Genomic DNA, 17,792 nt, shown 5'->3' with positions numbered 1-17,792 from the left:
GCCCTACTCTTTCTTTGACCATTCTCTTATTCCTCATATAAGTGTAAAAAACGCCTGTGTTCTCCCTAATCCGTTCTGCCAAGCCTTTCTCGTGCCCTCTCCTGGCTCTCCTCAGACCATTTTTAAGCTCCTTCCTCGCCTGCCTGTAATCCTATAGAGCTGAGCTTGACCCTAGCTGCCTCCACCTTATGTAAGCTACCTTTATCCTTTTGATGAGACTCAAATTGAATTTGACATTCTACTACATTATTATCGCTATCTGTTGGAGTAGCCTTAACTATGAGATCTCTTATTAATCCTACCTCATTACTAGATCTAAAATAGCCCATTCCTGGGTAGATACTGCAGCATACTGCTCTAAGAGACGCTTCCTGCTAAATTCATTTTCCATGTCACTCTTGCCATCTATTTTGTCGAGGAAAAATACAGATTAAACTTACCTATGACAATTGTATAGCCCTTCTTACACAGCTTCTTGATTTATACTTTGTCCTATCGTGATGTAACACTTTGGGGGCCTATAAACAACTCCCAACCGTAACTTCTTTCTCTTGTACCTATATCACTACTCATTACACTTAAACCTCCCTTTGTTAACAATGCTATCACTTTTTTTGCTTATTCTATTGGAATGGCAAATATCCTGAATATTGGTTTCCCAGCCTTGATCACCCTATAACAATGCCCGTGTAACAGCTTTTAAGTCATATTCATTTATTTTTATCTTGATACAAATGCTGCATACATTCAAATGAAGAGCCTTAAGCTTTGATTTTATACCATTATTCTCCTCTCTGGTTCGAATATTTTCACTACACTGCACCTCTGTTCTTGTTTCTTTTTGAATTTCTAAACTTCTTTTCAATTGAACCCTCTGCCCTCTGATTAGTTTAACCTCTCCTTTCATCTCTGATCAGACCTGCTCAGTGTTCTGTTTCCTCATGACATTTGCCCAGCAGCTAAAGTATTTACCAGTTTAGTAGCCTCTGTTTTCTTCTCTTCATTTATCTTAACTTTCCTTAACACACTCCTATACAAGTTAGACTGATCAGGATCCCCTGAAAGAATGTTTCTGATTAGTTACTTACCCTAAGCAAAGTATTTCTTCTGAAGTGGTCACATTGGGCAGATCCTTCAGCTGGTTTGCAGACAAGTTGAGTTTTTTCAGATGCACTAATCCCCAAGGAATAACTGAAGGAAGGAAAGTGAGACTGTTCCTACACAAATCGAGTTCTGTTATTCGATTGGAAACATCAATGAACCAGTCCAACTCTAACCAAGGCAGCTTCAGGCAGGACCACTTCAGTGATAGGCCCTGTGTTTTGAATACAAGAGTTAGACAGCATTACAGTATGGAAGGAGGCCATCTTCTCCCCCCAGTCCCACTCCCATTTTTTCCATCATAGCCCTTGCAAAATGCTTATGTTTCGAGTATAGATCCAATCACCATTTGAAAGCTATTAATCTGCTTTCACCACTTTCATTAGGCATTGCGTTCCGAACCACAACAAGACACAATTTAATCAAAAAAAGCCCAATAATGTATAAAAAAATCTTTATACAAGGTTTGTGCTTCAATTTAAGAAACACCAAGTCACTATCACAGTTTTCAAGTGATTCAGAACAAATGGTTTCAACAGACTTCAGACATATTGGGGTAATTTTAACCCCTTTTCTCAATTTATTGCATTTATGTGTATTAAAAGAAATTAGGGAAGTGGCCTTATCACATTTCATCAAGTATGTTTCCAATGTTTATAAAGCCATAAAAAACAAGTCCAGGAAGTTGTAGATCCATTAGGTTGGCATAAATGCTCGTAAACCAGCACAGATTGCAGCACTGAAGCCTCAAAAACGCCTTCCAAAAACAACATTGAAAGTACACACCAAGTGTAAATATGAACCACTATAGTTGCAAGTGTGAAATGTGAAAAAAATTTGTAATTCAAATTAAGTTAATTTGACATGATTTACCGAATGAATTAATCCTAAAAGATAACTTCAATTGGAAACAAAGAGTTTTAAAAACACGGCAAATTCATTGTCTTTAGCATCTGATATCACTTCAGCTATGGTATCATCCCACTCTGGATCAGACTTGGTGCTGTTGGTTTCAGAATCAAACCTCCACAGCAAATCATCGTCCTTTTCATTTGATTTGATTTGATTGTCACATTTTCCCAATTACAGTGAAAAGCTTTGTTTTGCGTGCACACAGGCAGATTGTAATATACAAAGATTGAACAGAGCAAGGAATATAAAGCCACAGCTACAAAGAAGGTGCACAAAGAGAAAGATTAACATTAGATTTGAAATTTGAGCCGTCCATTCAGAAGTCTGATTACAGCAGGGAAGGAGCTGTTCTTGAACCTGTTGGTACATGTGTTTAAGTTTTTGTATTTTGTGGCTGATGGTAGAGCTTGGAAGGGATTATAACCAGGCTGGGAAGAATCTCTGATAATGTGAACTGCCTTTCCTTGGCAACAAGAAGTGCAGATGGAGTCAATGAATGGAAGGTTGGCTTGTGTGATCGTTGGGCTATGTTCACAACTTTCTATAGTTTCTTACGGTCCTGGGCAGAGCAGCTGCCAATAAACAAAGAAAAAACTAATGCCTATAAAAATGGTATGGCAATTATCATGAGGGATTTTAATCTACAGCTCGATTGGTTAAACCAGGTCAGTTAGGATAGACTTGAATGTATCTGCGATAGTTTCCTTGAACAGTATGTAATGGAATCGATGAGGGAGCAAGCTATCCTGGAGCTGGCCCTGTGTAATGAGACAGGAATAATTAATGACCTCATAGTCAGGGATCCTCTTGGAAGGAGCAATCACAGTATGGTTGAATTTAGAATTCAGATGGAAAGAGCGAAGATAAAATCCAATACGATGGTCCTGCGCTTAAACAAATGAAACAACAATAGGATGAGGGTGGAGCTGGCTAAAGTAGACCAGAAGCAAAGATTTTATGGTGGGACAGTTGAAAAAGTAGAGAACTTTCAAAGCAAGTTTTCAAAGTGCTCAGCAAAAGTATATACCAATAAAAAGGAGGTACTGCAAGTAGTATTCTGCGATGGGTTTCTAAGGAAATAATGGAGGCTATCAAAGTGGCAAAGACCAGCAGGAAACTAGTAGATTGGGAAAGCTTTAAAGGTCAACAGAAAGTCACAAGAAGAGCTATAAAGAAATATAATCTAGATTATGAGAGTCAACTAGCTCAGAATATAAATACAGACAGCAAAAGTTTCTATACATATGTAAAACTAAAGAAAAGGTTAAGGTAAAAATTGGTCCTTTAGAGGATGAGAAGGGGCATTTAGTCATGGGATATGATGACATGACTGAGGCACTGTATAAGTATTTTGTGTCGGTCTTCACAGTGGAGGACATGCCAGTAATTGACAAAGAGAAGAAGGTAGGTGAGGACCTAGAAACAATCATTATCATGAAAGAGGTAGTGCTGGGAAAGCTAATGGAGCTAAGGATAGACAAGTCTCCTGGCCCTGATGGAATGCATCCCAGGATGTTAAAAGAGATGGCAGGAGAAATAGCAAATGCACTTGAGGTAATTTTCCAAAATTCACTGGACTCTGGAGCAGTTCCAGCAGATTGGAAAACAACAAATGTGACCCCACTGTTTTAAAAAAAAGGGGGTGGGTAAAAAATCATGAATTATAGACTGGTTAGCTTAACTTCTTTAGTGGGAAAAATGTTTGAATCTATTATCAAGGAAGAAATAGCAAGATAGAATAGCAAGCTGGATAGAAATTGTCCCGCTGGGCAGACGCAGCATGGGATAATGAAAGGCAGGTCATGCTTAACTAATCTACTGGAATTCTACGCAGACATGACAAGCATTGTGGACAACAGGAACCAGTACATGTGGTGTATCTAGATTTCCAAAAGGTATTCCACAAGGTGCCAGTCAAAAGGCTGCTGCATCAGATAATATGCTTGGCGTTACAGGTAATGTATTATCGTAAATAGAGGATTGGTTAACTAACAGGAAGCAAAGAGTGGGGATAAATGAGTGCTTTTCTGGTTGGCAATCAATAGCTAGTGGAGTGCCTCAGGGATCAGTGTTAGGACCACAATTATTCACAATTTACAAAGATGGTTTGGATTTGGAGACCACATGTATGTGCCAAAGTTTGTGAATGCCACAAATTGAGTGGTCGAGCTTAGTGAGCAGAGGACTGTGAAACTTTGCAGAGGAACATAGATACTTTGAGTGAGTGGGCAAAGGTCTGACAGATGGAATCCAATGTTAATAAATGTGAACTCATCCATTTTTGGTAGAAATAACAGTAAAAAACAGACTATTATTTGAATGGTAAAAAAATTGCAGCACGTTGCTGTGCAGAGGGATCTAGGCATCCTTGTGCATGAATCACAGAAGGTTGGTCTGCAGGTGCAACAGGTAATTAGGAAGGCAAATGGAATTTTGTCCTTCATTGCTAAAGGGGTTGAGTTTAAACACAGATGTTATTTTGCAGCTGTATAGGGTGCTGGTGAAGCCACACCTGGCGTACTGTGTGCAGTTTTGGTCTCCTGATTTGACAAAGGATATACTGGCACTGGATGGGGTGCAGAGAAGGTTCACTAGGTTGATTCCAGAGTTGAAGAGGTGGGCTTATGAGGAGAGATAATGCTAGTCTACTCTATCTTCATTGGAATGTAGAAGAATGGTTGGGGGGGTGGACAATCTTGGAGAGACATATAAAATTATGAAGGAAATAGGTAAGATAGAGTAGAGAGGACATTTCCACTGGCAGGTGAAACTAGGATGAGCGGGCATAGCCTCAAAATTAGGGGAAACAGATTTAGGACTGAATTGAGAAGGAACGTCTTCACCAAGTGGGTTGTGAATCTATGGAATTTTTAGTCAGTGAAGTAGTTGAGGCTTCCTTATTGAATATTTTTAAAGCTAAGACAGATACTTTTTTGAACAGTAAAGGAATTAAGGGTTACAGTGAAAGGGCGGGTGAGTGAAGCGGAGTCTATGAAAAGATCAACCGTGATCTTACTGAATGGCGGAATGGGCTCAAACGACCAGGTGGCCTACTCCTGCTCCTATTTCTTTTGTTCAAGCCTTGATGCATCTAGCGAGAAAGCTTTCCATGTTACATCGGTAAAAGTTGGTCAGATCCTTATGGACACGCCAAATTTCTTAGCTTCTGAGGAAGAGGAGATATTGGTGTGCCTTCTTGACTTTTGCATCAACATGGGTGGTCCAGGACAGATTGTTGGTGATCAGCGCGCCTCAGACCTTGAGGCTCTCGACAATCTCCACCTCAGCTTGATTGATGTTGATAGGGGCATGCCCTTCTCCTTGCTTCCTGAAGTCGATGATTAGCTCTTTCACTTCATTGACTTGGACATTCCACATATTTCAACTGTCTCATGACAGTTTGCTTTTCTTCATGTATTCATGGGATTGAAGTTTTGCCCATCATAGCTGCCCTGGAAAAGGCTGTGATGGGCTGTGACTATTGACAGCCTTGTTGTGGAAGGGAGATCTAAGCGACAGTGAAGAAATATATTTTCAAGTCAGCATGCTGAATGCCTTGGGAGGAGAACTTGCAATTGGTGACACTCCCATACATGTGCTGCCCTTGTCTCGCTAGATGATAGAGGACAGAATTTGGAATGAACTGCTTTAGGAACCAGGGTGAGTTGCTGCAGTACATATTGTAGATGATACACATTGTGCATTAGAGTTGAAGGGAGTGAATATTGAAGGTGCCAGTCAAATGGGCTACTTCGTCTAGATAGCATTGAGATTTTTGAGTGCTGTTGGAGCTCGAAGAAATGCACAGCCAGTCAGGCAGCATCCAAGTAGTAGCAGAATCAACATTTCAGGCATAAGCCTTTCATCAGGAATGAGTCTTGTGTCCCAAGGAGGCTGAGAGATAAATGGGAGGAGGGTGGGGCTGGGGGGATGGAAGGTTGCTGGGAATGAGATAGGTAGATGAAGGTGGGGTGATGGTGATGGGTCGGAGACAAGGGTGCAGCAGATAGTTGGGAAGGAAGAAAAACAGGCAGGATTGATCAAGACAGCAGAGCTGAGTTGCAAGGATGGGATTGGGATCGGGGAAGGGAAATGAGGAAACTGGTGAAATCCAGTTGCTGGAGCTACATGCATCCAGGCAAGTAGAGAATCTTCCATCACACTTCTGACTTGTGCCTTGTAGGTGATGAACAAGCTTGGTCCATGGAACTTCACTCATATTGTTAATGCACCATAGTGCATACCTACATTTCTGTCACTGTATTATTGCTGGAAACTCGCTAATTTTAATGGATAGTCTTCTGGTAGTCAGTTACTGATCTCGGGCTTCAGCTACATTATGAGATGTTTTTGTTCCATACAGCAGCTACATGAACTAGCTGCTGTTCTGAAATCTTTGCTGTACCTTGGTCTCAATTGTACCACTTAATTTCACACATGCACTTTTGAGGATATTTTAGTGGTAGTTATGTCGAAGCCGACTCGATGAGCTGAAGGGCCTTTTCTGCACTGTATGAATCTATGAAATTAGTAGAAGCCAAATTTTAAGACTACTTGAGAGGTGATCAGGGAAAAGCAAACTGCATTTGGCTACTTGAAGAATGAAAAAAAAACAGTTACAAATTAGTGGGAGGTATTCAAAAGTGAGATTCTGTAGGAGAAAGGATAATACTGCCAAATTCAAGCCCCGGACATCCAGAAGCAGATGATAAAGCAGAAAAAGTAAGTTTGTGACAGTCACAAAAAATATACTGTTGAAAGCTTAAGGAAGTGTAGAAAGTACAGGAGTGAAGTAAAAAAGAAATTAGGGAAGCAAGGTGAAGATATGAAATATTATCAAGTAAAATCAATGAAGACCCAAAAAAGATAATTTATCAGCACATTGATAACTCAGGAAAGGGTAGTGCTCATTAAAGATGCACACAATAACTTGCATGTGAATGCAAAGGATGTGGACAAGGTTTGTAATGAGTACTTTGCCTGTCTTTTCGAAGGACAGGGATGATGCAGTCTAGTTCAAGAGGAGGAACTTTTTTTAAAAAACAATTCCTTTGTGGGACCTGGGCATTACTGGCTGGCCTGTAATTATTGCCCACTCTTAGTGTAAAATATTCAACCTAACACCCACAATGCAAGAGGAAGTACTGAAGGGGAACAGACATCCTTGAAGATAATAAGTCACCAGGATTGTATCCCATTAAGTGGAGAAACTCAGCAGATCCAGAAGCATCTGTAAAGAGACAAAGTCAACATCTTGATTTGGAACAGTTCTAAAGAAAAGACATATCGGACTCAAAACATTAAGTTTGTTTATCTCTCCACAGATGCTGCCAAACTGACAAAGCTTCTCCAGAATTTTGTTTTTATTTCAGATGTCTAGCTTCCGAACTGCTTTGCATTTACTCATATGTATCCAAGCTGTTAAAGGAGGCCAGGGAGGAAATAAAAGGTACTTTGAGGATCATTTTAAAAAATCATACAACACCAGGTTATGGTCCAACAAGTTTATTTGGAGGCACTGGCTTTTGGAGCGCTGCTCCTTCATCAGGTGGTTGTCTAGGTGGCACTGAGATTTGAGAGTGTGAGTGTTGTTGGAGCTGGATGCATCCTGATGAAGGAGCAGCGCTCTGAAAGTCAGTGCCTCCCAAGAAACCTGTTGGGATTATATCCTGGTGTTGCGTGATTTTTGACTTTGTCCACCAGAGTCCAACACTGGCTCTGCCAAATCTTGAGGATCATTGGTATGCTGTGACAGATAGACAATAAAAGACCAGAGGCTAGGTGGTCTGTGAACATTCTACCATTGTTTAAATAGGATGTGAGGGATAGGCCAAATAATTATAGAAAATTAGTCTGACTTTGCTAGTGAGCAAATTACTTGAATCAATTCTGAGACACTGGATAAACTCACGACTCATAGGTACAGATTAATCCGATTAACCACGGTTTTGTTAAGGAAGATAATGCCTTACTAACTTAACTGAATTTTCTGAGGAAATATCAAAAAGAATTGATGAGAATAGTACAATGGATGTTGTCTACATGAACTTTAGTTGGATCCAAAACTGGCTCAGTTACAAGAAACAAAGGTAATAGTCAATGGTTTTTTTTGCAAATAGTAAGCTGTTTATAGTGGTGTTCTACAGGGCTCGGTTCTGGGTCCCATGTCATTTGGATTTAAATGTGGGAGGCACGATTTAGAAATTGCAGACAACGCAAAATTTGGTCACATATTTGATAGTGAAGAGGATAGCTATCGACTCCAGGGTGATATCAATGGTTTGGTTAAGTGGACGAGAAAATGGCTGATGAAATTTAAGGCGCACAAATTTAAGATGATTGGCACAAAGATTAGAAGGGTCATGAGGAAATACATTTTCACACTGAGATTGGGGATGTCCAGAATTCACTGCCTGATTTGGTGGTGGAAGCAGAAACTTCCAACTTGGTTAAACGACCCTGGATCTGTACATGAAGTGTTATAGCATTGCAATGGGTTAGGTTCTGGAAGGTTGGATGAGAAAAAGCAACTAGATTTCTTTTTTAAATCGGCCAGCATAGACATAGTGGGCTGAATGGCCTAGTGGACAGTGAAAAAGGTTATCTAAAATTACAAAGAGATCTTAATAAATTGGTCAATTTGCTAAGGAGTGGCAAATAAAGTTTAATTTGGATAAATGTGAGGCATTGCATTTTGGTAAAACAAACAAGGCCAGGATTTATACAATTAATGATAGAGCCCTGGACAGTATTGTAGAAGAGAGAGCCCTATAATCTCAGGTAACATAATTCTTTGAAATTTGCATCACAGGTGGTTAAGGCAGTGTTTAGCATGCTTGCTGTCACTGCTAAGGCCTTTCAGAATAGGAGTTGGGATGTCATGTTGAGGTTAAATTAGATTAGATTAGATTAGATTAGATTAGATTACTTACAGTGTGGAAACAGGCCCTTCGGCCCAACAAGTCCACACCGACCCGCCGAAGCGCAACCCACCCATACCCCTACACTTACCCCTTACCTAACACTACGGGCAATTTAGCATGGCCAATTCACCTGACCTGCACATCTTTGGACTGTGGGAGGAAACCAGAGCACCCAGAGGAAACCCACGCAGACACGGGGAGAACGTTGTACAGGACGTTGGTGTGGCCTCTTCTGTAGCACCATGTGCAGTTCTGGTCACCCGGTTAGAGGAAGGATATTATTAAATTTGAAGGATTTAGAAAAGATTTAGGAGGATCTTGCTGGGAATAGGGGATTGAGATATAAAAATAGGCTGGATAGGCTGGGACTTTTCTCATTGGAGAGGAGGAGTTTGAGAGGTGACCTTACAGAGGTTTATAAAATCTTGAGGTTTATAAAATAAAGTGAATGGGAAGAGTCTCTTCCTTAGGGTGGGAGAGCTCAAAACGAGGGGACATACTTTTAGGATGAGAAGCTTACAAACAAGGGGCAACTATTTTAAACACCGAGTGTGGCTCATGTGTGGAATGAACTGCCACAGTGATGTATGCTGGTACTGTTAAACGTTTAATTAGCATTTGGATAAGTACATGAATAGGAGAGGTTTGAAGTGATATGGGCCAAACACAGGCAAGGGGGACCAGTTTAGTTTGGGAACATAGTCAGCATGGGCAGGTGGGACTAGATTGGGTTGGGATATCTGGTCAGCATGGACAGGTCAGACAGAAGGGTCTGTTTCCATGCTGTATGACTCTATAATTCTTCTATGGTTCCACAATGGCTGCATTCGAGCCACATTTGGTCATGGATATCTTCTTCAGGGAAGATTCCTTCTTCCATTCTCAAACCAGTTTTCCATAAACACTGAATTCTTTTGCTACAGCAGTTACTTGACAGGCTAGCAAATGTTATGACTTCTACTTTATAACCTTTGTACTTTCTTTTTGCCAGAGGACACATTCCATTCATTATTCATCACACGTGGCCAATTCTGTGTGATTATGTCTTTGAGTCCCCATATCTTGGAAACATGGCCTGTATTGCCTGGGGATCCCATGTACTGACTTGTAAAGTGAGTAAAACTTGTATTTCTGAGATGAAAAATGGAGACTGATTGTGTCACCTGTCAACAGAAAATGGCAAGGGTCAATTTACACACTGGGTATAAACCCGAACAGAAATTTCGACATAAAATCCAGTCCGAGTACGATAATCCTACAACCTGGGGACTGAGATCACGACAGAGATTTGATTGCTGCGTATTCCCAGGCAACTCAGCAAAGTCACTACAATTCACAGGTGGAAGTTAGAAGATGGGATGGTCTTGATTTTTAGTCTGTTTAGGAGGATTCCGTTTAATTAAGGAATATGAGAACTACTTAGGCAAGGCTGAGAAGGTCAAGATTAGCTATGTTCGTATTGAATGGTGGAACATGCTCAAAGAGACATATAGTCTACTCCTGCTTTTACCTCAAAGAGACATATAGTCTACTCCTGCTTGTAGCCTTGTGGAAGAGTTAGTATCCAGAAAGGAGAAGTCAGTGATCAGAAATGGGAGCAACTCGTGGCCAACAGCATCGCCTGTTGATAATGCAGCCCTTCACTGGTTGGCTTTGTATTATGTATTTATACTTTCTCCGATCAAGGTTGGAAGTGTTTTTTGTATAATCAGCTTCTCAAACTTGATGCTGTTTTCATGGCAAAGCAATTGCATAAATGAAGGCAAAGCATAAAATATTCACGAGGCGTCTTATTAGCAGATGCAAAATCAATAATAGAAATTGCTGGAAAAACTCAGCGTGTTTGGCTGCATCTGAGGAGAGAAAGCTGAGTTAATGTTTCTGAACTGCAATTCGAAAGAGGAGTCACTGGACCCAAAACATTAACTCTGTTTTCTCTTCATAGATGCTGTCAGACCTGCTGAGTTTTGCCCAGCAATTGCTGCTTTTGTTTCTGATTTCAAGCATTCCGCAGCTCTTTAGGTTTTTTTGGCAAAGATACTAATGCATATTTGAAGGACAGGTTCTAGAGACTTCTATTGATGCTGCCTCAAAACATTTGTACACTGCCTGATAAATGGGACAACTGCAAAGCAGACATCAGCTTTTTCAGTGAATCGCAGAAATATTCAGTTTTCAGATAATTACTGTTTTTGTACAGCCTGATTTTCAATAATGTAACCATGTTGGTTATGTAGTTACAGATTCCTGTCCATCTTCAATTCCCTTAGCATGCACCATTAACACCATGAAAGTGAACTCATGAATTAGTTCACATAGCACGATAGAGATGCAGAGGTACCCTTCTATCCTTCAAAACACAGACATTCCTTCACCTCCAGACAGAAACTGAGCTACCTCGTCATTCACTGTCTCACCCCCAGAGACCTGACTGAGCTGGCATAGTTTACGCTTCACTGATTTGTTGTACTGTAATTGGGTGTGTTATGGCCTTTCTGCAGTCCCTCAGTGACCTCTGTAGGCAGAACAATAACATTGCAGAACTATCCAAAGTGCATTCTTAACAAGACCAATGAATTAATGTATTTTTTTTAAACAGCCGATTTGATTAGATTTCCCCATTGATCAAAGTGTCAAAGTTCATCATCCATTCATGGTTTGGTTACCAGCTGCCAATTGCTGATCAGAAAACATTGCAGTAAAATAGAAAACAGGTAATCAGTTAGCACTAGGCAGGAACTTTTACTCACTATTTGTCTGTCTAAAATTTCGTACTGGCTACTTGGCTCTGTAAATTGTTTTCTCAGCAGCCGGTTGCAGAGTTCTGGGTGATCCAGTAAAACATAAGATGAGAAACAGGCTCCATTATCCAGAAGAAACTCCGCAATCTCTTCATTTCCTGCAACAGAAAAAAGCTTTCTCGAATAAAGTAGCTGCCATTAAACACACAAATAGGCCAGACGAGAAAATCTGGGAATCAACATAAAGAAAGAGATAGAACAGCAATTAGAAATATTTAAAATCAAGAGAGTTTAGGAGATATATGTTCTGCACAACTACAAGAACACACTAGCCAATAACAAAATTTCTTGGATGAATAGATAACTGAGCAAAAGGATGAACAAAAGAAAGATGCAGACACTATGAGATGGACAAAGGAGAGGGTGTAAAAGGAATTACATAGAGGTTACATGGAAAGTAAAATAAAACAATTAGGCAGGCAAAGACAGAAACTACGAAGTTCTCAAAAATATAAAAAGAAACAGTGAAACATTCGCAGATAGATAAATAATAAAAGAAAATCAGAACAGCTATCAGTCCAGTAAGAGTTGCATGAGATAATCTCTAAGAGAATGACAATGTAAAGATATTAAATAGTTATTTTGCCTCAATACTTGCCAGGAGTTAACAAAGTAGACATTACATTAGAAGAAAAGATCACAAGAAATATTAAGGAATTTAAGATAGATGGGGGAAGATAATTGAAAAACTAATCAAATTTAAAAAAGGATAAAACTCCTGTACATAGTAAAACAAATAATGGAAAAACAGCAGAGGAATCTTTTATTGATAGGAAAGGAAGTAGTGCCTGAGGACAGCTAACGTGATTCTTAAAAAGGGAAACAGAATAAGTCTGGGGAGCTGTAGATCATTTAGTTTAATGTTGGAAGAAGGAAAGACAGTGGAATCTTTATTCAAAGATGCATCAGAAAATCTAAAACTATTGCCAGGACTTCAGGGTGTGAGTAATAGGGAGAGGTTGGACAAGCTAGGACTTTTTTTTCTTTACAGCAAAAAAAAATTAGGGGAGATCTTACAGAAATGTATAAGATCATCAGAGGCATGAATAGGGTGAATGCACTCAGTCTTCTTCCCAAGGTTGGGGAATTGAGGATAGAGGGCATCAGTTTAAGGTTAGAGGGGTAAAATAAAAGGGAACCTGAGGGGCAACCTTTTTACATTAAGGGTGGTATGCACGTGGAATGAACTGCCAGCAAAAAGTGTAGATGTATGCACATTAACAACATTTTTTTTTAGATTAGATTAGATTACATTACAGTGTGGAAACAGGCCCTTCGGCCCAACAAGTCCACACCGACCCGCCGAAGCGAAACCCACCCATACCCCTACATTTACCCCTTACCTAACACTACGGGCAATTTAGCATGGCCAATTCACCTGACCCTGCACATCTTTGGACTGTGGGAGGAAACCGGAGCACCCGGAGGAAACCCACGCAGACACGGGGAGAACGTGCAAACTCCACACAGTCAGTCGCCTGAGGCGGGAATTGAACCCGGGTCTCAGGCGCTGTGAGGCAGCAGTGCTAACCACTGTGCCACCGTGCCGCCTTAAAAGGCATTTGGAAAAATACATAGATAGGAAAGGTTTAGAAGTATATGGGCCAAATGCATGGAAATGGAGTTAGTGTAGATGGACATTTTGGTTGGTACGAACCAGTTTGGACCTTAGGGCCTGTCTCCGCAATGGCAAACACTATAACATATTAGTCACCACAAATTCCAAAAGGAAATGTCATGTTTGATCAACCTTACTGAATTATTTGAAGAAATATCAGAAAGAGTAGACAACAGTAATGCAATAGTTATGATTATAAATATTTGTTTGTTGGTACAGAACTTGAGTATTACTACAAAAGACCTAGTTTGTCAAGGTTTTTCATCTTGTACTCATTGGGACAATTTGCAAGAACAGCAAAGGAAAGAAAAAAATATACCGTTATGAGAAAAAAAGTGCTCAATAGTTGGAAAGTGGACTCTGGAGGTGGTGTTTTGTCATGGAGAATGCATCAGTTAATAATGGCCGACAGTTGAGTGCCAAGTTGTGCATAAATTTTAAACCAGGCAAGGTTGACTCTAATTGGTCAAGGTATAGCCATGCGGAATTAATCAGAGAATATCTCCTATTACATGGACAGAAAAAGCTTATACACACACTACATGCTTAAACACTATATTTCAAAATTTGCAAAAGACACCAAATAGGTTTGGGTGGTGGGGGTAAAGGAAGACTGTAACAAAATATATACATTAATAACTTTGCAAATTTGACAAATGAAGTTCAATATGTTGAAGTGTAAGGTGATGTATTTTGGTAGGATGAATAAGGAGGCCATATACTACTTTGAAAATAAGGAATCCAGGATCACAGATATGCAAGAGTAACTATACAATAAGGTCACAATAAACAAGCAAAGTGCCAGGCCTTCATTTCTACAGAAAATAGAATGAAAAAAAGATAGGGAGGCTATGCTAAACCTTCACAGATAGGTGGTTAAACTGTGCAATGGAGTAAGTATTAAAAAATGGTTTACAAGGATATTACCAGAATTGACAGGTTATAGCGAACAGAAAAATATGAATATGATGGGGCTATAGAAAAGAGAACACTGAGGGGAAACCCAATGAATGTTTTAAAATTATGAAGATGTTTTAATAGGGTTTACAGAGATGTTTCTGTTCAAAGAGAAATCCAAAACTGGGTCATGAATTGTCACTAATAAATACAAGTAGGAACTCAAGAGGAACTTCTTTAACCACAGAGAAGCTAGAATGTCAAAATCCACAAGGAGAAGCTGGAATATTAATGTATAATTAAGGGGAAGCTAGATAAACATGTGAGAGTGAAAGAAATAGAAGGATATGTTGATGGGGTCAGATGTAAAAAAGTGGAAGGACAAAATTAAGGTGGGACAGAAGGGGGCATAACAACATTAAGTAGATCTTGAATCTGTTGTCAAGGTTTTGGCTTTTCTTTCCATTTTGAAATTCTGCTATGTCATTATAGAAACACCAGATACCAGGCAGATCCTGAGCATCCTGTAGTAATATGTCACAAATGACAGGGATTGCATTGGATATATTTCATTGGATCTTCAAGCTTATCTTGTGCATAGCTGGTTAACTCACGACTTGTCCACTGGGTGGGAAATTGGATACAGAGTGCCCCTCACATTCTCAGGCAGTACTTTCCACATCCTAGCTACTTGCTGTCTCAAAACATTATCTCACGTTGCTTCTTTTACCAATTACCTTAAACCTCTGGTTTTGATCTTACACAAATGGGAACTTCTCCAATCTATCCATATACCAGAAGTCCTGGCCTCTCATCCTTGAAACTATTCTTTGAGAATCTTTCCTGCACTCTCTCCAAAGCCTTCACATCCTTGATTATACCAGGAGAGATAGGCCACACAGCTAGACTGATCCAGAACACACATAGTATCCCCGCTCCAGGCTTTGGTAGCAACTTTTCACCGTCCATAGCCCAGATGATCTGTAGTATTAGAACCAGAAGTGTGTTTTATAGAGAGGGGACTGATTCTCCTGAATCCCTACACACAGGGAAAAGATGAGTTTGTTCACATACCTGCCTTCATTGCTGCATATAACGGCTGACCTGTGATGATCGGATGATCCTGTGTCTTCACTCCACAACTGTCAGTCTCTGCCTTGTACACAAGTACCAAAAGCCTCACTACGTCCAAATGTCCTTGTTCACAGGATACAGCAAGCATCCAGCTCAGCAGATCCTTGTCAACACACAAATCTATCAAAAATATATTTTGTACAGTTATGGAATTATCAACTTTACACAGACATGTTCATTTTCCATTTTAATTCTAGAATCAGTGAAAATAAAGGGCACAATGAGGCCCAGTCTTTCCCAATGTTAGCTCTTCAATTGAAGCTGTCTACTCAAATTCAATTCTTGCCTTTTCTGCAAGCTGTTTTACAATGGGTGGCACGGTGGCTCAGCAGTTAGCACTGCTACCTCACAGCACCAGGGTCCTGGGTTCAATTCCCACCCTGCCTGTGTGGTGTTTGCACATTCTCCCCGTGTCTGTGTGGGTTTCCTCCAGGTGTTCTGGTTTCCTCCCACAATTCAAAGATGTGCAGGTCAGGTGAATTGGCCATGCTAAATTGTCCCCAGTGTTAGGTGCGTTAGTCAAGGGTAAATATAGATCTGGTGGGTTTCTCTTCGGAGGAGCGGTGTGGACTTGTTGGGCCACTTACCTAATTCCTGAAGAAGGGCTTATGCCCGAAACGTCGATTCTCCTGTTCCTTGGATGCTGCCTGACCTGTTGCGCTTCCAGCAACACATTTTCAGCACTTACCTAATTTCCTTTTATTTGACACAGTTATCCAGAGAGTCACCGGAGAGGGGAGGAAGTAAAATCTACTCTGTTCATTTACCATCTCTATGGCAATGGGCTAGGAGATGGGAGGGCTGGCAAAATGGCAAACCCCTGTGTATTCTTTTTGCCTTATTACCAGCAGTGGGAATGTTAGAGTTCAGCTGCCCACTATGGGGCCTGGCTTCCATTAACATTACTCATCTTTCCTCAAGGCCAGCTGACCACTGAGACTACTCTGGAGCTGTAGCTTCAACTCCAACAAAGATCACCGTGAGCTGTTGAACTGAAAAAGAAATTTCAATCGAAGAGGAATCTTAGACTAGACATATTAACTCTGCTTCTCTCTCTGCATTTTATGCCAGATGTGGTGTATTCATCCAGCATGTTTTTTTTAATTCACTGTGGGATGTGGGCATCACAGGCTGGTCAGCACTGATGGCCCATCCCTTGCTGCCCTCGAGGAGTTGGTGAGCTGCCTTCTTGAAGAGCTGTAAACTGCTTGTTGTCAGTTGACTCACAATATCCTGAGGAAAGGAATTCCAGGATTTTGATCCAGTGACAGTGAAGGAATGGTGATATACTTCCAAATCAGGATGGTCAGTGGCTTGGAAGAAACTTGCATGACGTGTTTCAATGTACCTGCTGCCCTTATCCTTCTAAATGGAAGCTTGTCGTGGGTTTGGAAAGCTCTGTCTAAGGACCTTTGGTGAATTTCTGCAGTGCATCTTGTAGAGAGTAGCAGCAGTGTGTACTAAATGTTGGTGGTACAGGGAGTGGATGTTTGTGATGTGATGCTAATCAAGTAGGCTGCTTTGCCCTGGATGGTGGAAAGCTTCCTAATTGTTGTTGAAACTGCACCCATCAGGCAACTGAGGAATATTCCATCACACTCCTGACTTGTGCCTTGTAAGTGGTGGACAGGCTTTGGGAAGTCAGGAGGTGCATTACCACAATATTCCTAACCTCTGACCTGCTCCTGTAGTCACTTAGTTTATGTCGTGAGTTCAGGTCAGTGTCTGGTCAATGGCAACCCCCAAGGTTGTTGATAATGAGGGATTCATTGATGGTAACACCACTGAATGTCAAGGGGCAGTGGTTAGAAGGTCTCTTTTTGGAGATGGTCGCTATCTGGTATTTGAGTGGCATGAATGTTATTTGTCAAGAGTCAGCCCAAGTCTGGATATTGTCCAGAGTTTATTGTAATTGAACATGGCTGTTTCAGTATCTGAGGAGTTGTGAAAGGTGCAGAACATTGTGTAATCATCAACAAACATTCCAACTTCTGACCTTATGATGGAGAGAAGGTCATTGATGAAGCAGCTGAAGATGGTCAGGCCTTGGAGACTACCCTGAAGAGCTCCTGCAGGGATACCCTGGAGCAGAGATGGCTGACCTCCAACAACCGCCTGCGACATGAACCGCCTCAACCTCTCAACCCCTCTCACCCACTCCAACCTCTCACCCTCGGAATGTGCAGCCCTCCACTCCAACCCCAACCTCAGCATCAAACCGGCAGACAAGGGAGGTAGTTTGGCGCACCGATCTTTATATTGCTGAGGCTAAACACCAGCTCGCGGACACCTCCTCCTACTGCCCCGTTGACCATGACCCCACCTCCCACCACCAAACCATCATCTCCCAGACCATCCATAACCTCATCACCTCAGGGGATCTCCCATCCACCGCCTCCAACCTCA

The 17,792-nt window shown here is 40.9% G+C and overlaps 1 protein-coding gene across 1 annotated transcript in view; it reads right to left on the bottom strand.

Annotated features, from left to right (window-relative positions):
* Positions 1–17,792, bottom strand: part of lrrk1 (leucine-rich repeat kinase 1) — a 237,289-nt gene that overhangs the window by 144,593 nt on the left and 74,904 nt on the right. The window contains exons 5-7 of the mRNA XM_043677668.1: positions 15,327–15,506; positions 11,687–11,835; positions 1,089–1,315 (exon numbers count right to left, since the gene is read on the bottom strand). Of these exons, the coding sequence (XP_043533603.1) occupies positions 1,089–1,315; positions 11,687–11,835; positions 15,327–15,506 (556 nt within the window). The remainder of the gene's footprint in view (positions 1–1,088; positions 1,316–11,686; positions 11,836–15,326; positions 15,507–17,792) is intronic.

This window comes from Chiloscyllium plagiosum, chromosome 36 (assembly GCF_004010195.1).
Source record: "Chiloscyllium plagiosum isolate BGI_BamShark_2017 chromosome 36, ASM401019v2, whole genome shotgun sequence".
NCBI classification, from domain to species: domain Eukaryota; kingdom Metazoa; phylum Chordata; class Chondrichthyes; order Orectolobiformes; family Hemiscylliidae; genus Chiloscyllium; species Chiloscyllium plagiosum.
This window is presented reverse-complemented; position numbering and strand designations above follow the sequence as displayed.